This window comes from Acipenser ruthenus, chromosome 18, assembly GCF_902713425.1.
Source record: "Acipenser ruthenus chromosome 18, fAciRut3.2 maternal haplotype, whole genome shotgun sequence".
NCBI classification, from domain to species: Eukaryota; Metazoa; Chordata; class Actinopteri; order Acipenseriformes; family Acipenseridae; genus Acipenser; species Acipenser ruthenus.
In genome coordinates this window covers 1,100,988-1,120,830 of record NC_081206.1, presented here as the reverse complement: position 1 = coordinate 1,120,830, position 19,843 = coordinate 1,100,988, and the positions used below count along the sequence as shown (strand labels likewise).

General features: G+C 43.7%; 1 protein-coding gene across 2 annotated transcripts in view; it reads right to left on the bottom strand.

Annotated features, from left to right (window-relative positions):
- Positions 1 to 12,002, bottom strand: part of LOC117422288 (guanine nucleotide-binding protein G(s) subunit alpha) — a 44,679-nt gene extending 32,677 nt beyond the window's left edge. The window contains exons 1-2 of one of the 2 annotated variants that reach the window (XM_058990680.1): positions 11,895 to 12,002; positions 11,443 to 11,705 (exon numbers count right to left, since the gene is read on the bottom strand). In XM_058990680.1, the coding sequence (XP_058846663.1) occupies positions 11,443 to 11,704 (262 nt within the window). In that variant the 5' untranslated portion in view covers position 11,705; positions 11,895 to 12,002. Of the gene's footprint in view, positions 1 to 11,442 lie in introns of both variants that reach the window. The other variant, XM_058990679.1, reaches the window with a different exon arrangement.
- Between the last annotated feature and the right edge of the window lie 7,841 nt (positions 12,003 to 19,843).

Below are 19,843 nucleotides of genomic sequence, written 5' to 3'. Positions count from 1 at the left end.
TCTCCTCTGATCCTGTTTGGGTTTGTTTTCGGGCTGATGCCCCCACACCAGTCACAAGCATACCCAGTACTGTTAGGGAGCGTTTGCCACAGTTTATAGTTTACTTCAGAGTGGGGGAAAAAAAAAAAAAAAACTGGTGCTACAGAACTAGAAAATATTAACTGTGAGCTCTATTCACAAATCTTTAAGTCCTGAGTCTTTTTAAAAATTAAAACTCTGTTTCTATGAATGAAATCGATTTTGATATTCGTGAAACTATTCTGGGCTATTGGTAGTTTCATAAATATCAAACTTTTATGTTACTCATAAAAAACTAAAACAAACAAACAAACCCCTTTAACCCCTTTGAAGTGCCCTAACTGATATCAGAGTCCTGTGCTGTGTCTGCAACGGCACGGCTGGCTAGGCATCCCTGCCTGCAGGTGTGTATCATTACACTGTGCTGTGATACCCGATGGCTGGAGAGCAGGGGGCAGGAGGAGGTACAGCAGCCATGCATGCTGGAATGTGTCCCAGCTCCCCGCTCCCCACTCCCCGTCCCCTCAATACTGGTTAAACTGTTCCAATGTATTGCACAACACACAGTTAAACACAACACAGGGGTTTTGTATTCAATGAGATATATTGTCTTTGTCATTAATGTATCAAACGTTTATATATATATATATATATATATAATTTTTTTATTTTATTTTAATTATCAAATACCAGCTCATATTAATCAAAATGGGATTAAAAAAAAAAGTCCCTAATGTAAGATTTTTTAAATCTTGAAGCTATGGGAATAGGGGCCTGTTTTATGCACTGCTTGTCAAACAGTATCCCAGCCCCCAGCCCCTAAACAGCTTCACCTCATCTCAGAGAGTCCCGCGCAGAATGAACCCCCTAAACAGCTTCATCTCAGAGAGTCCCGTGCAGAATGAACCCCCTAAACAGTTTCATCTCAGAGAGTCCCGCGCAGAATGAACCCCCTAAACAATTTCACCTCATCTCAGAGAGTCCCGTGCAGAGTGAACCCCCTAAACAGCTTCATCTCAGAGAGTCCCGCGCAGAATGAACCCCCTAAACAGCTTCATCTCGGAGAGTCCCGCGCAGAATGAACCCCCTAAACAGCTTCATCTCAGAGAGTCCCGCGCAGAATGAACCCCCTAAACAGCTTCATCTCAGAGAGTCCCGCGCAGAATGAACCCCCTAAACAGCTTCATCTCATAGAGTCCCGTGCAGAATGAACCCCCTAAACAGCTTCATCTCAGAGAGTCCCGCGCAGAATGAACCCCCTAAACAGCTTCATCTCACAGAGTCCCGTGCAGAATGAACCCCCTAAACAGCTTCATCTCATAGAGTCCCGCACAGAATGAACCCCCTAAACAGCTTCATCTCAGAGAGTCCCGCGCAGAATGAACCCCCTAAACAGCTTCATCTCAGAGAGTCCCGCGCAGAATTGACAGCACTATTTATAACCCTTCTGCTTTTAGATTGTTTTATGTAAATGTAATTTAGCCTGTGTTGAACTGTATTAAAGATGAGAGCCATCAGCCGTTCTGCATCCCCTCCTTTACTCATGGTTGCTCTGTTTGGTGATAAAACTGAAATGCCACCCTACTGTAGCCTTACACATTAAGAGGCACAAACTGACCTTGTCTTAAAAGGGAGATTTCTGGCAAGTGTCAGTGTCTGAGGATAATAAACACTGGACCATTAAACACTAGCACCACAAAGCTTAAAAAACATTCAGATACTGTAGCAAGAACTCTGCACCCTATTCACTAGGCTTTCAATTGTGAGTGGTTTGCATTTCGATATCAATATATTTGAATACACCTGGGCATATAGGTGGTGGAATCAAGTCTATTGTAACTGCATGTCTTTGCCCTGTCCATATAAAAATACATACAGAATGTAAAGAAAATGCATGCATTCTATTTTCAAACAGCTCACATTCTCAATGGAGTTCGGTAGCCTGTTAGCTATTCTAATGAAAGCAGTCAAATACTATTTAGTAATTCATTATCGGGACATTGGAGAGAAGATTCACCCTGAAAAATCGCATGTGCTTATTTTGTATTTCCAGTAACATTAGCTGGCTGTTCCAGTTTTGCAGCGTTAAAGTAAAGAAGTACATTGTGTCTTGTGCATTTTAGCGGAAGGAGACAGTTCTGTGTCACATTCGTCACAGAGGACTGCAAAGCATCCCCTTTGAGAGGGAGTTCTGTACAAGGCTGAAGCAGCTAGAAACATGTCTAAAGACGTACATTACATATGCAATGGGCTGTCTTTCCTTGTTTGAAAGCAAACAATGCATGTTTCTTACTTGAGGGACCTGTGCCGGGGTGAGACAGTGCTGGAGTGCAGCGCAGAGCTTCCACATCATTAACCACTACCTTGGGTTTCTTAGTTTTGAAATATTTTTTTTTACTGCAAACAGAAAAAACTATTTTGGTTAAACTATTTACCCTGCAGCCATGCAATCAAGACCAAAGAGTTCACAGATTGGTCTGGAAAAGAGTTTCATAAATGAACAAAAAAAAAAGAAAAAGGAATGATCTCAACCCTCGTCCTTTAGAGGCTTCTCCAGGCAATGATGTCTGCTTGGAAACCAAGTGCCACAAACTGCAAGGTTTTACTCCTCCAAAATACATGCAGCAGTGACAGCATAACTACTACAAACAGGTGAAAATACCCACGTCAATTCCCCTTCCCAACATGCCGTGCAACATCAGATCTGGAACTCTCTTACCTGTTATGACAATAGCAAGGTTAGCAAGCTTTGTGAGTTTATTTTTCATTTTTACAAACTGTAATATTTCGGTTACTACTGTATTTTTAAACAGCCTCTTTAAACAGCACTTGATATCCCAGACAGTAAAATCCATGCACCACAATAACAGGCAAGCAACAGCAACTGTGCAGTTCCATCTCACAAAGCAGGGGGAGTGAAGAGATATGGAACTTTAAATGGGTTTGTGGGTGTGCGTGTGCGTGCGTTTCAGTTAGTGTGTGTGCGCTTGTCAGTGTGCGTGCGTGTGTGTTCTCTATCCTAATAATGCAACCCTCAGGCTTTTTCCTGGTATATGGAGCCCAGTTAAGTTCCTCAGATATCTGAGATCAGGGTATATTTGTCAGTTGCAGGCTTAGTCAAATAGTTCCCCACAATGAGGCATTCACTGGAGTTAAGGAAGCACCACTTTCCATACCAGCGATTGTTATCGTTTTAACAGAACCTCCTTTAAGAACACGCATATTTAATTCCCAACAAACACAGCACACATGATCAGCTGCGTTTCAATAAAGCAATTTACACAACACCCTTTGAAGTGCGTTTCTCTTTATTCATTCGAAACGTCTTGCAAACAGACGTACTCTGAAAGGGTTAATAATTTCAATTACTGAAGTCAGCTCACTTTGATAGACGACGTCACAAAAATGTGCGATTTGTCTACTAATCTTTCACTGCTGCCTCCTTTTAAAATAACTCAAAAGTTCCTTAAACAAAAAACAAAAAAATCTGTAAATAAAAAAAATAAATGCATTGATTTAATTCCTGAGGCCGACTATGTTGAAATAAAATTCTAATTTGGAATCTTTGGAAATTTTTCTTTTTTGCAAATGTTACCCCCATATCATATTTCCTCGTTCAAAATATGAAGCGTTGTTCTGTTACTTTATTCAAACCCAGAACAAAGCATACGGCTGGAAACACCCAGGAATTATTGTGAGGGGAATTTCAGAAACAATCCATTAAAAAAAGTGTGTGTGTGTCTGTCAGTGTGTGTGTGTGTGTTTGTTTCAGTGTGTCAGTGTGTGTCTCAGTGTGTGTGTCTGTGTCAGTGTGCGTATCAGTGTGTGTGTGTGTGTGTCAGTGTGTGTGTGTGTTTGAGGGGGGTTGACTTTTTCAACATCAACTCGGACATTCCACACATTCCCACCTGTTTGCTTCTTCATAATCAATACAAGTTGTTTATTCCCTTTCAAACATCTGCTCACAGCTGTTTCAGTGTTTCCACTTCTCAACACAGTGTTCTGTGTAAACCTTTGCTGCCCTGCTGTATATACTACAGATTCACTTTTTGAATCGGTTACATTCATACATTCTGGTGGTCCAAGCAAGGTGGCATTGTTACATATATTTAATTTAACATGAAAAAGTATTTATAAAAAAAAAAACAACACACCGTTATTCCTAATTTCAGAACCAATTGCCGTTTCTGTTTTTAGTACCTTGTCAATTGCATTAATATTTGAATGCGCAATCATTCGTGTTTTTTCATGGGGATCACATACCTGATCGCATTTTGTTAAGCTGTCCTTTGAGTATAAGAACAATTGTTGAGAATGCTTATGGTTCGGCAAAGCCAAGAGGTCTTCAAATCTACAAAAATACAGTTTAACACAAAAACAAATCATGATTTAATAAAATATAGACTTTTCATAGTCTTAACAAACGTAACTCATTTAAATTGAGGCTTTTTTAAAACTGGGACCCTCGGCCAGGCACGTGAGATGCCAAACCCGTGACTTCTGAACGAAGTAAGTTTGCCTTTAATCAAGCAAACTGAGCAGTTATGAAACCATTGCCTTGACACATTGACCTTTCTGCAGTGTAAAAATAGAACTGTCATGAAGCTCTCGACAGAATTAGCTCAAAAACAAAAGTGCTTTCATTTTCATGCGTGTTCCTGAAACTACAGCCTGAACTCCAAGTAAAGAACACATCGCTTTCATTTCAAGCGTTTCACACTGTATTGAGCGGGGTTTTCTTACAATACTTTAAGTTAGGGTATGTTGTGTTATTGTATTTTTAAACAAACCTCTCTGTTCAGAGAAAACGAATACATACAGTAATATATAATAAGAAGTTTACACAGTCCGAAGTCTTCTCCCAAATTCCTCCCCCTTTCACTACACCCTCTCCGCACACATTTCACTGCTCCATGGCAAACAATGCCACTGCTGCTAAGTTTTGCATGCCATCCCGTTTTCTATTTACAACCCTGGGCCTAAAAATAGCGACAAATGATCCATTTGTAACCGTGGGACGTGCCCTGGCTTGGGGAGAAGGTGTCAGACGAGCCGGAGCTCCGGGCATACCGCTTACCTGAGGTCATCGTCTCATTTAAAAGAGCCACGCACTGCACACGCCCCCGTTCAGAAAGCGCGCGGGGGCTCTGTCTAGAACACTCAGGCTTTCCTGGAACCATCAGTGTGTCTGCGTTCTATAAATAACCTTATCACAGAGCAAAAAGAGGCTTCCTCTTTCTTTACTGAGTCCCAAATTAGAACCAGAGCTTCATGTTTGGAACCCCTGTGATTCAGTATCGAGTGTACCGAACCACAAGAATGGAGGGCACGACAAAAACAACATCTGCATATATATATATATATATATATATATATATATATATATATATAAATCAATAAATACATATAGAAGTCATAACCACTAAAGACTGCATTATATCTGACGGAATAACATACTGCACTAAGACCCCACTGACAAGATTCTGGATAAAGTCCTGCTATTATTTTGATCAAATCATGGCTGATCAGCTGATTTAGCTTTGGAACACTGTAGTCGATTGTGGATTACCCCTACAGTTCGTGTGGGAGGGTAACACAGTGCTAACTAAGTGCCCTTTGTTAAGGGTGTGTGTGTCTGTGTGTGTGTGTGTGTGTTTCTTTACACAGGGTTTCCCTTTCCTGGTTCCAGGGGACCCCTGTGTCTGCCAGGTTTCATTTCTGCTGAGCTCTCCAGGACTGAATCAAACCCTTCATTGAACTGATCATGTGCTTAATTAGACCTTTTTAATTGTTCTCAGCTCCTAACAAGTAGACGATTTCAAGTTTCTTATAAAATGGTATAGTTAACTTGAAATCTCCAATTGTATAAAAGCTGAAAGCAGTTGAAAAGGTCTGATTAAGCTAATGATCCATTCAATGAAGGGTCTAGTTCAGTAATTGAGAGCTCAGCTGGAATGAAAACCAGCAGACACAGGGGGACCCCAGGACCTGGACTGGGAAACCCTGACTTAACGCACTCCTCCAGTAACTGGGGACGTGACAGCCTTTCACTCCAGCATCCAGCTTCACTATGAGCCACCCGGTCCCTCCCCCACGCAGATTCAAGACTGAACTGTTAAACTCAGTACTGTAGTGGAATTCTCTAGAGTTTCTTTTAATTTAACCTCCAATACCTAAAGTGATACACAAGCAGGCATTTCTTAATGAAGTTATAGAAACCTAAATGAAAATAAAAAACGAACCATGTGCTCAGGAGCTTTTATCTTTTATCAGAATGTCTGCTGTACGCTGCAGTTCACACTGTATCCGTACTGAAACAATCACACAGGCATCCACTAGAGGGCAGTGCTCCTTGCATTTCTTCCTAAAAATGCAGCTACAGCAGGCAGGATACATTGAACATAATGACTGCTTGCACTTTTGACATTGTGTTTATCAGCACCGCATAGGCAGAAACCGATCTACCCCTATTAAATTAACATTCCTTGATCATGCCCGGCTGCAAGTCCTTTACAATCCAGCACAATAATCACGTAACACGTAGTTTGAGTTGTTTCATTTGTCTTTCCTTGAAGAAAAAAACAAAGACAAACATGCACATTCTCTAAAAGAAAAAAAAAAGAAAGAATCTGTAGCCAAACTATCCTGCCATCACGGTTAATCTTGTGTCTCTGCAGCTGAAACTACCTTTGGGAGAATGTAAACAAACTAGACAGTGAACAAGGCCTGCGTTCTAATACACTGCAGCTTGACTGCGAGTGAAACCTCCTGCCTGACCGTTCTGAATGTACATTTTTACAAAAAAACCAAAGCGTGTGTGTGCAGAGGTCAGGAGATATCTCTGGCTGACACTGTTGTAAAATACCTGAGGATCAGAGATCAGTGCAAAATTCATTCCTCGCAGCACACAGCAGAATGCACCTATGCACCTGAACTTTGGTATTTGAATCTAATCATTTATTAAGTTCACTGAAGCAATATATTTTTTCTGTTGATGAATGAATTTACTCCAACATAAATGACACAAGAGTCTTCTAGTACTGTAGGGTAATGCACGGTGCAACAGTATTACAGGGTCCTCACTTGCATGCTTCTTAATGTGATGGAGTGGGAGCCACAGCAGTGACAGCGAGACACATACACACACACACAACGTTACACACTGTGCTAATATTTCAAACCAGGATTTCCTGAATGCCTGTACTCGCCCTAACCACTAGGCCACAAATTGACGAGTTTTAAAATGTGCATTTACGAGAAAGTCGTTTTGAGGCGAGAGATATACAGGCACCAATTCAAATCAGTCATTTCCTGCAAATGTAAGACATAACAAAATAAATGAAGTAATCAAACTGCCAGGAAAATGTTTTTCACAGCAAGCATAGGTGCTCGCCCTGAAAATGCATCCTGTGAAGCTTCTTGTGCACGGTGCTGATCCACAGACGAGCTTCTTGTGCACGGTCCTGATCCACAGACAAGCTTCTTGTGCACGGTCCTGATCCACAGACAAGCTTCTTGTGCACGGTGCTGATCCACAGACGAGCTTCTTGTGCACGGTGCTGATCCACAGACAAGCTTCTTGTGCACAGTGCTGATCCACACACAAGCTTCTTGTGCACAGTGCTGATCCACACACAAGCTTCTTGTGCACAGTGCTGATCCACACACAAGCTTCTTGTGCACAGTCCTGATCCACAGACGAGCTTCTTGTGCACGGTGCTGATCCACAGACGAGCTTCTTGTGCACGGTCCTGATCCACAGACAAGCTTCTTGTGCACGGTCCTGATCCACAGACAAGCTTCTTGTGCACGGTCCTGATCCACAGACAAGCTTCTTGTGCACGGTCCTGATCCACAGACAAGCTTCTTGTGCACGGTCCTGATCCACAGACAAGCTTCTTGTGCACGGTCCTGATCCACAGACAAGCTTCTTGTGCACGGTCCTGATCCACAGACAAGCTGCTAGCAAGGCTTGGATTACAGTGCTTATTGAACAACGGTTTCCTCTGCAGCCGTGGTCTTCCACTAACAGTTGTCTGTGCTTTCTAACCACATCTTGATCGATCACTAGTTATTCTCTTAGATCTTTTCCATTGTATAAAACTGTGTGGCAGACTGGACCTTGATGTCCCAGTTGCAGCCTCCAACTAGGGCATGCCCCATTCAAACGCTGATGAGAAATCCGTACTTTTACTGAACGTACGCTCAGCACACAGCTGTGTGAAGATCTGCCCTGTGTTTAAACACTCACCCAACAGGACTACTGAATGCTCAATTCCAACACAACCATGCAACACACCCTTTCACCAGGGTAGTGTGTGTGTCAGCTTCAGTGGCATAACTGCCAGTGCGAACCCAGCATGCATAGTCCCTCTTTAAGAAGATGCCAGCTGAGCCGAAGCAGACACAGTTATTAGTAAGTGTCCGAAGCTGAAGGCATGCTGTACATTGTGGTATACAGCAGTCTAGACAGTTTGCAAGTCCACGTGATTCTTCAACAACGAACCATGAAAAAAAAGGGCAGAATATATTCAAATTGAGCCTCGCCATTGGCCAGGCACACAAGTGTTTTTTCCAGTTAGCCAGGATGTGGGGTGGGATCCTTGCACATTCAGTCCTAAGAGTTATCTAAAGCTATAGCAAAACCACTGACATGAATGGGGGGGGGGGGGGAGAGACTGCAGTCCAGGTAGTACTTCTAAGAAAAAGAGATTTGTACTTCCATGCCATCTAGAATGGCTGAGCCGTGTTAGGAGCTACATTCATGTCACAGGTTGGGTTGAAACAGGCTGGGTTGAAACATTGAAAAGTATTGACAAGCATCTCTTACAGTGAAGGAACCGGCTGTACAGTGTGAAGACGTGATATCGAGAAGCAGACGGACGGACACGATCAGCGTGTAAGGGTCCCTGTTTGTTGAATGAAGAATGAAAGGGTCAGGCTAGATGGGTCAGCAGCAGTTGAGAAACGTGAACAATATCCATGCCACAATTCCATTCATAAACCCTGACCTGGCTGCTCTGGGAAACGTGTCTGAGGAGGACTGATCCTCACAAGCCCCTCAGCTCTCTACAGCTCACACTGTAACCCCAGCCTTCTTCTACATGCCACACCCCCTTTTTATAGATGCCACACCCATTTTCTAGATGCCACACCCCTTGTCTAGATGCCACACCCCTTTCACAGCGGATCCCTGTATTACAACTTGTCCGTTTTTTGGTATACGCGAAAGGCTTTGCTCAGGTAAACTTTGAACTCACTTCTGAATAAGCAACACAATTGACATAGTTAGTTTTGAATTTGCAGAGCTGCAGCTGTGGGGCTGACTGAAACACTGCCCTCTTTATCCCCTGGCTGCAAGAACGATCAGAAGGGGCAGCTTTTTTAAAAGTGCCCTTATATTCTTTAATTTCGTCAGACAAGGGACGACTTGTGGAGTTCATGAAAGGATTTCACTTACACACATATTTCCCCCTCTAAACGTCTTTCAAACATTTGTATTTAGAAAACTACCTGAATTATGTACACCACGTTATGTTGTTTGTATCGAATGTTAAATAAAACCTGGGTGGACTGGCAGACGGCTCTACGGGTCAGTCCCTAGTGCTCTGTCTTTTACTTTACTGCCTCTGCACACAGGACGCGATGCGACAAGCGAATGTGCCGTACGACACACCGCACCACAGCAAACAAAATAACACATGGATTTATTTGTTTTTTTTTAATCTACTCACGAGTAACAGCCCCTTGCCGGCAGCAGCTCTGCCCTTCAGGCACAGTATTGAAACTGCCCAGTGAGTGTGAATCCAGGGGAGTGAACGGCGCTACCCTGACTGACAACGCTGCTGTAAAAAGTGTCTGCCAATATACCAAGTTAAATCACCAGACAGCCATTCTGTGCAATAAAAGAAAGTCAGGCACACTGAGGAAGCCGGAGCGAGCAAGGGGTGCAGCCTCCCTCAATAGTGCAGATGCTGCTGGCTGTCCCTGCACTGACACCCAGCCCCCTTGGAGTAACAGCTGTATTTTACACTTGAGAGATCTGTACGTTCTCACTGCAGTGGCGCAAATTAGACTTCTGCTCAGCTAAATGAGAATTAAAGAACAGTTGAATATCTCTTTACATTTCAAACAGGATCCCCCCATGTTCACCCAATTTCTACGAATTTCAAGAACTCGATTACATTTGAGGCAGGAGGAAATGACACCGCGTGCCCCGAGTCACTGAAAGCACCAGTACTGTAGACCAGAGCGACGTCAAATCAGGTCAATAAAGACTGGATTGGAATGGACTGAAGGAGCCGCTGCGTTTCCAGGTCTTTGTTCCAACCATGTCCTTAACTGAACCCCTGACCAGGTCCTAAAGCACTTAATCATGCGATACCCATTAAACCAGGAACGGATCAGCCCTCCAGGACCGGAGTTTAAAACCAATCCCCTGCTCTAGGCCAGTCATGTCACGTGGCTATTGCTCCAAGTGCTGGGAAATCCTGTTTTGAGCAATAAAAATGTTATTCTTTTCAAATTCAAATTCAAAGCTGAAATATTCTTGAATTTCTCAGTTTTTTTTTTTTTAAAGATGAAGAGAAGTAAAGAGATAGTTGCAACTGTTACAGTAGATACAGCGATCAGACCCCTCTTGCATAGCAGTTTCACTCGTCCTGGTTTTACAATGAGCTTGAGTAGCCCCAGTGTGTACAGATAACAAGCCCGGGCGTATGTCTTATTAAACTCCTAGTAAAAGCAGGAATGGAATCACAATGCTATGCGATGGGAGTCGGATTGCCATCCCTCCAATGAAATGCATGTGTCAGGTACAGGCGCGCATGAAGGTGGTTCAAGAACAGGAGAGAGCAAGCTTGTCCCTTTCCACTCAAACCCTGTCTAACCCTGTTTTCAGACATGCCAAGCTCACAGCATCCACATGAGTGCCAACTGACAATATATAATCGAGAGAGAGAGAGAGAGAGAGAGAGAGAGAGAGATTTATAAATACCCCAGATGAATTAGCACTTTATTTTTAGTAGTGAAACTCTTAAAGGAATGATGGGGTCTCGCTCTAAATAAGTGGAGACTTTGCTTTATTCAGACCCTTAGACTCTCCTCGTGACGTCACGTGGCGTCTCCACCTGCCAGGTGTGACCGCTCTGCCCGGAACGGGTCACACCGCATCCCTTGAAAGAGTCACACTGGATATCTGTATTATCAGCTGGTAGCTGCCCTGCGTGGCGGTACACGGTAAACAGTTAACCCAGAGTCCCTTGCACGACCAGTGCGAGTCCGTCTGACAAACAAACCCGTTAAGTTAAACGAACGAGAAGACTTTACAAACGCCGCTGTGCTGACATTGCGTTCTCTTTAACAGGGCAAACCCGAGCCATGCTAGCAGTATTATTAAGGGCAAAACGTGTTCTCTGTACTTACCCAGCAACAGCAGCCTGTGCGTCTGTTTGTATTCCCTTTTCTCGGCTTTCAGGCTCTTGTCTATGCTCCGGCTCCGCTTGTTTTCCGCCTTCATCCGCGCTTTCTCCTCTGCCCTTAGCCTGTCCCTGAGTTGTGGGTCCGAGGCAAGGTCCGCATGTCCCTGGTCCCCTTCTGTCCCGCCCGTGCCACCCCCGCGCCCCGTGTAGGCGATTGAAGACTGGGGTCCTATTACCCGAGACCTCAGGCTGTGGCACACACCCATGCTGGTGTATCCAAAACAAACACACAAAAAACAGCAATATTTATTCCAACACCACTCAACGGGACGCCACCATGCTCACAATCATAAACAGCTCTAATAATCCAGTGCGTAGTGCAGCCGGATCAGCGGTTCGGTTAGACTCGCTCCTCTGCGCTGTCCCCAAGGTCCTCCCTCCCGTCACAACACTCGCCTGTGGTGCTAGCTGCTTCCTCGCTCGGTTTAGTACAGATCTCACTCTTCTCTCCCTCCCCTTTCTCCGGGTTAATTTACAGCAACAAGGATAAAGGCACACACTTTTCGGGAACACGTGACCAGGAAACGTTTACCATATTTACCGTAATTGACAGAAAAAGAAGGACCTACGTGCTGAGCCAAGCCTGCACACCGTGCACAGTGTAGTGGACGAGAAAAGGGCACTACACACGCCGTCCCCGCCCCTCTCTGCGTCCACACAGCCCCTGTGCAACACTGAAGCTAAACACCGCTCCTGTGCGGTGCCCTGCTGCAGTACAAGTTAAGAGATATACATACGTACATAACATAGACTCGGCTTCTTATAGTTCTGCTTGTAGTTTCAGTTCCTCAAAGCTATTTAACAGATTGATTTTTTCCCCCAATACCCCCAAAAAAAACGTTGTGTCTGGAGCGAAGGGTGTTCGGTGGCTGTGGAGTTGCAACGTTTTCTATCACCTAGAATTTTAGGATTGAGACAAAATCGCACGAGTCTACCGGAAGCCATAATAGTAGAACAGTAGTTAATGTTGGATTTCGAAATGTCACCTTTTTTCATTTTTGTCAGTTTTTCGTTAAGTACCTGGAAAACTGCAAAGCGGCGTGTAATTCAATAAGCTAACGTGACATCATTCAGCAGGTTTCATTGGACTTCATGAAGTCCAATTAGGGCAGCAGTGTGGAATAGTGGTTAGGGCTCTGGACTCTTGACCGGAGGGTTGTGGGTTCAATCCCCAGTGGGGGACACTGCTGTTGTACCCTTGAGCAAGGTACTTTACCTAGATTGCTCCAGTAAAAACCCAACTGTATAAATGGGTAATTGTATTTAAAAATATCTTGTAACAATTGTAAGTCCCCCTGGATAAGGGCGTCTGCTAATAAATAAATAAATAATAATAATGAAGCCAAATGACTTCATAATAGGGTGACGCAACACTTTTGCCCGTAGCTGTACAGGGGACTTGTTTTATAAGTAATTCTGCCCACACACTGCATTGACTACAGCCCCCGAGCTCTATACAGTCACAAGATAGCCCTGTACTGCGATAACATTCACAGGCTTCGCTGTAGTACCGTTTTGCTATGTTTGTGAGTGAATTAACCCATTCTTTTCATGTGTGTTATACAACGCTATGGCAGGACACACCCCTCCTGTGAAAGACGCTATTCTTCAATGGGGCGCGTGTGCGTGCACCTCTAATGACGTGGAGATGTTAATCAATACTGTACTATGCAACAGAACCCAGCCCAGTGTCTTCATCAACAACCCTCTATATGTTATACTGGGACACTTTGAAGTGATATGCGCGCACCAGCTGTAAACTTAGCGACTTCAGTTTAGACAAAGATGGTTCTGTTGTTTGTTTATTTATTTATTTATTGTTACAAAACCCTAATACAAGGAACTGATCAGAAGTGCGTTTATTGAAAGAGCACGCATGTGACACTGTGCTTTTGTGCAGAAATACCACGTGTTGCACACAAGAATTTCAACTATGGAGGCGTCTGCAATATTGGGGTCTGTGTTAATGTTACAGCACATACTCTAAATGAAACCCCGGAGCCACTATCTGGCAGGTTTAAATATTATAGAAATATGACATTTTACAAGTTTCTTTCTTAGGTTTTATCGTTATTATAGTGGAAGCATGCAGCATAGGTAAGCATTGTAAAGCCCAGAGAGGTATGATGAGGCACTCTGATCTGACACTCTGAACACACAGCATTCACACCCTGGTGGAGCTGGCAGGGCTGATCTGACACTCTGAACACACAGCATTCACTCCCTGGTGGAGCTGGCAGGGCTGATCTGACACTCTGAACACACAGCATTCACACCCTGGTGGAGCTGGCAGGGCTGATCTGACACTCTGAACACACAGCATTCACACCCTGGTGGAGCTGGCAGGGCTGATCTGACACTCTGAACACACAGCATTCACACCCTGGTGGAGCTGGCAGGGCTGATCTGACACTCTGAACACACAGCATTCACACCCTGGTGGAGCTGGCAGCGCTGATCTGACACTCTGAACACACAGTATTCACACCCTGGTGGAGCTGGCAGGGCTGATCTGACACTCTGAACACACAGCATTCACACCCTGGTGGAGCTGGCAGGGCTGATCTGACACTCTGAACACACAGCATTCACACCCTGGTGGAGCTGGCAGCGCTGATCTGACACTCTGAACACACAGCATTCACACCCTGGTGGAGCTGGCAGCGCTGATCTGACACTCTGAACACACAGCATTCACACCCTGGTGGAGCTGGCAGGGCTGATCTGACACTCTGAACACACAGCATTCACATGGCATGACAAGTTCTGCTTTTTTAATTTTTTTTTTTTTCCAAAGAGAATGCTCCTGTGTACATTACATAAGCCGTGCTGCACAGTTTTGAAGAGAAACGTTTCTTTTTTTTTCTGAAAGAAGTAAAATATTGTTAATTTTGAATGTTTGTATATCGTTCATTTTCAATTGGATGTTCCTTAAACTAGGATGTAACCTTGAGACGAAGGGGCATTGTCAATACAACTCAATAAGGGGAAGTGGTCAAATAATCTTGCAATATTGCTGGCTTCAGTAGGACTGCTTCGGGTGGATAGATGTGGTTATAACCTTCACTCCCCCCAATCCAAATGCTTTCTTAACCATGTGGGAGCACAGTTTTATTGGCAGAATGAGAAAAACAGCACCGGTCCTGGTGTCTATCCTACTCTGTTCCACAGGGTGGCACTGTGGTTTCAACATCACTGGGCTTTTCATCTGCATCATGATCTAACAATCTGTGATGTGTGTCTTTGTCCAGCCACAGTGTCAGAATGTATCTGCTCTGCTGTTGCTGCTTTCCACATTGTAGCTCCTCATGGACAGCAGTAGTTTATTAAGCAGTGGGAGATCCTGCAGATTCTCAGTGAATTGTCATTAATAGCATTTGTCTTACCAAGTTAGAAAGTTAAAGGCGTGCTGATGTGTGTACATGTTGTAGAGCTCTCAAAATGTAACCACGACCCCTTTGTCTATAATCTTCCCCTAGTGGATTGCACCCACTAGATATCACCTTAGTACCCGTTTCTATTGCAAACCATGGAAAATAACATTTCAATATCTACCCACTATGTGGCTATTGTTACTGAGGGAATACTAGATTTTAAATAGAGGTCAACAATAACACCTTAAAGGGAAAGCACCTTATCTGGTTCTGCCCAGGTGGAGTTATCATGTCATGCAGGCTTCCTTTGATTTAACCTACAAACCAGCAAACTTATCCTGGTTTCAACCCAAGCTGCATTGTGTGTGTAACAGGACAGAGGCTGGGCGTGAACCGCTGACCCTGCACACCACAAGTGTGCGTCTAAACCACAATGCAAAAAAGCCAGCTCTTAACCTTGTCTCTTAACTTCAAAACTAAATGCATGAGTGAGTTCCTCTTACTGCTGCGGGGCACTCGGAGTTCTGCACCAGGTCTCGGACAGAGGCTAAGTGAAGAGGTTTGATATCCTGGACACATTTCTTTATTTTAAGTTTTTTTTGAGTGATCATGGAAAGAAACTTGACCCCAGCTTCCGGTTGTGGTAAATAATGGGCAACAGAGTGCGTCTCATTTAGCCGGAGTGTAATCCCAGGTATGGACTGAGAAAGCTTATTAATCCAATAAAAAAGCACTCATCACTTTCACAACTCCTGCAGGAAAGCCAGAACTGTATTGAAGCACACCAGGGGAAACAATTGGCTGTACTTGCAGATAATGCGCAGTGAAAACAAAAACTAATGCTTTTTATGTTTTGTTGTAAAATACAATTGCACTTGTTCTAAATAATAATAATAATAATAATAATAATAATAATAATAATAATAATAATAAGATATTTTTATAAGGCTCTGGTCCAAGCTTTATTCTCACCTCTGACACCAATCCAGCGTGACGTGGATCAGGTCGGGTTTGATGCAGAGGTGCCTGGGAGACTTGGAAGGGCCTTTATCAGTAGAAGGCAGCATTTCTACAATGTTCTGTCTAAATGGCGTAACCGTGAATGGACCCGATCTACGCCTCCCAGTCTGTTGGAAAGCAGATCTGAAGATGGGTCCCGTGTTCCTTGATGCACACCTTACCTCTGACATTGGGATCAGCATGCTGTCCAGACTGGTAGGAATCATCAAGCCTCTTCACAAACCATTGTCCTGCTCCACAGCACTGGCAGGCTGGAAGCAGAGGCCTCAGGGACAAAGGAAAAAAGACAAAATGATCGTAAATGGGCAAAGGGAAACTGTGAGACCCAAGGTAAAAATCAATGACTGTGAAAGCCTGGCTGAGATCTGTACAAAAAAAAAATCATATTGAATTTAAATGAGGAAAACTGGCAGACACATTTGTGTCAGAGTGCAGCTTTTGTCTGCTTTACTTATCTTTTGAAAGATCGATGGAGGTAGAGAGTGGGGGATGAGGGGAGGGTGGAGGGTTCATTAAAGCAGAAACCTTTGTTGAATATTCCTTCAAGTTTCTTCACCAGATAAAAAGGTATATTTACATTCAACCCGGTCATCTGACGTGCTGATCATGTGGAGTGACGGATTCGAGATGGTTGGACGACACCCTCAAAGAATCGTCACACTCTGCTGTTTTTCAATTCCAATTCCTGGAATTGGAATTAGAATTCATATTTTAGAGACATTAATAATTGATGAACTGCTTTCGTTTGAAGTCGATTTAATTGATTAACAGCGATTTCAAGTCAAGTAATTTTGTTGCCATTGTGAGAAGCTCATTTTAACAGAATGCTGCTGATTGCAATTTTGATCAACGCTGTGCTGGAATTGATTAGCACTGGCTGTCCCTTCGTTTTGGTATTAAATGCTCCAGGAACACCCACACCTTGAACAGTGTCTGTTATACAGAGAACGATAGTTCAGTCACCTGACTGAAGAGCAATCTTGCAATCAGCTAGTGAAGGCGAGGCAAGGAATAAGGTTTGGGGTAAACTTGTAATTTACTTAATTCATAAATTAATGGCTCGATCATATGATATTCCTTAGAACAGCACTAAAAAAATTGTATTAAATTTTGACAAGAAATCATTTTCAGGGTCCTTTGTGTTTTGGTAATGGAAGTTATGCAGGGTCATTTCTGGGAAGAGCATGTGAATTCATCCCTCTGGTTGAAAAAGTGCCTATGCTGCTTATCTTAAAACCCCTTTTAAAGGGATTACAAACCACACAGCGGGTGCAGCGGAAACGAGATTAAGAAGCACATTAAAGTTACATGTACACACGACTGATGAAGAGCAGGTTTAGTGGCTAATGCTCAGGACCGGGTATCAGGGTGATCTGGGTTCAAACAGTAACATCACTGGGACTCTGTGAGTGAAGGGTTTTATTAACTGGAGAGCTGTCTTGCTGAGTAACTTGTTGGAGTTAATGGCAGACAGTTTTGTGCTGTCACTGGAGTGAATTCCACAAGGTTAGGCGTGTTACACCAGGAACCAGCTGCATAGATTCAACCAAGGACTGCGCTTCAAAACCCGAGACCGCTGCAAACGGTACCTGGAAAAGCTTTGCCGATACCCGTCCCTTTTGCTTCCGGGTTTCTCTTTTCAATCAAGCCACAGATAGGAAGCACCGCTGGGAAGAGCCCTCAGCTCATTTCTCTCTCTGTTCACGACAAGGTGTAGCTGAATTACGCAGAGGCACCGGTAATGCAGGAGGGTTTAAAAGCTGAATGCATGAAATATATATTCATAATCAGAAGAGGAGGCGACGCGTCTGGGGGAACGGTCTTGCTGGTCCTGTTATGTTTTCCTGCTGATGTGGTGTTTTGGGTTTCAGGTTCAATTAGCGTATCCCTGGGGGAGCTGCAGAGCAGAGGTCACTGATTAATAATCAACAGAAAAGCTTGTGCTGCTGCTCGGCTGCCCCACACCGTCGCATAGACTCTACAGACCTCACGGTGCAGGTGGGCTGGCATTGGGGCGGAGTTGTACAAATGATTCAATCCTCACTTTTATTGGAATCAACTGATGCATATATTTTCCAGGAGCATCGGGAACACCAAACATTTTGCTGTGGTTTCCTGTCTAATGTCACAGATTTTCAAGCTGTGAAAAATGTTAAATTATGTTCCAGTCATGTGTTGATAAAGTTTGTTATTTATTTATTTATTTATTAACAAAATATGAGATGTCTATTTAAGTCAGAAAAGCATATTTGTTTAAATCCAGGAATTAACAATGATATATGAAGTGATGATATTACATGCTCTATCAGGTAAGAGTTACTGGAATTCTCTTTTGTTCGCTGGGTGTACTTTAAGTAAGGCAGGTGAGGGAGGCACTTTATCAGAAATTGATTACCTGCCGCATGGCAAATCTCCTGGTTATTTATACCGGGTGGTCTTTATACTTGAAAGTCAATAAAACCATAAACAACAGCAATTATCTCAAGATGCAGCTGAGCTGAATTTAAACACAGAACAAGTAAGAGATTCCTGGCATCACCGGCTGTCTCCAAGCAAACAGTAATTACTGTGACAGGCAAGACGAATGGCTGCAGACAACTGAAACGACGCTTTCTCCTGTACGCTTTCATAGAGAGATGGTTCTGGTATCTGGCCACGCTTCAGAGAAGACGATGCTTTCTCCTGTACGCTTTCACAGAGAGATGGTTCTGGTATCTGGCCACGCTTCAGAGAAGTCGATGCTTTCTCCTGTATGCTTTCATAGAGAGATGGTTCTGGTATCTGGCCACGCTTCAGAGAAGACGACGCTTTCTCCTGTACGCTTTCGCAGAGAGATGGTTCTGGTATCTGGCCACGCTTCAGAGAAGTCGATGCTTTCTCCTGTATGCTTTCACAGAGAGATGGTTCTGGTATCTGGCCACGCTTCAGAGAAGACGATGCTTTCTCCTGTATGCTTTCACAGAGAGATGGTTCTGGTATCTGGCCACGCTTCAGAGAAGACGATGCTTTCTCCTGTATGCTTTCACAGAGAGATGGTTCTGGTATCTGGCCACGCTTCAGAGAAGACGATGCTTTCTCCTGTATGCTTTCACAGAGAGATGGTTCTGGTAGGGTTAGGGTTAGGGTTAGGGTTAGCACTTTGAGACAGGGATGTTGAGGAGATTAGTCACGGGGAAAGACAGGAATTTCAAACTAAGTTGTGGGTTTTCTGGAATAGATGTTTCTAATCTGAAACTGGGTTTCATCTTCAGGAGCCTTCAAAACTCTCAACAAAAACAGAACTTGTTCCCTGACCCAGACCCAGTTTTGTTTTTGAAAGTCTATATGCAGTAGAGTAGAGCTTCTCCAATCTGGTATGTCAGTCCCTGCACACAGATGCTAACTCCTGGGCTATATCCCCTCCAGATTCGAATTGCATGACCCTCTTTAGTCCACAACTGTAGGCGCGGGAGTCTAATATCCTGCAGCACAGTATAATGCATTTTACTGACAATCCCAGGAGGCTCGTAATCATTACTTACTAACAGCAGGATCAGTAGTTACTGATATAGGTGGCAATAAAAGCCCGGCTTGGGAAGGCAGTCAAAAAGTCCTGCTCTGCATTTTAAAATGACCGCATAACATTTGCCTTACCAGCCTATTAAAATGGTCAGTTTGAGCTGGACCTTCTCTCTCTTCAGTGGACAGTGTAGTTACTTATAGTACCTTTTATCTTGGAACAGCATTTTGTAGCTGCACTGTCATTAAAATATCCCGAGCCTGCTCAGCAATCCTAGCTCTAATCAGTTTAAATATGCACCACACACTAATTGAGAAGGTTTTTTTTTTTTAACCCCAGGGTTAATCCTGATCTGCTGCTGTCTGGCGCTCGTTCGAGGATTGTAATAGTTTTTTTGGCAGCGGTTCCTGTTTGGAGATGTTAACGATTTTGGAGATTCAGGATGGTTTCGT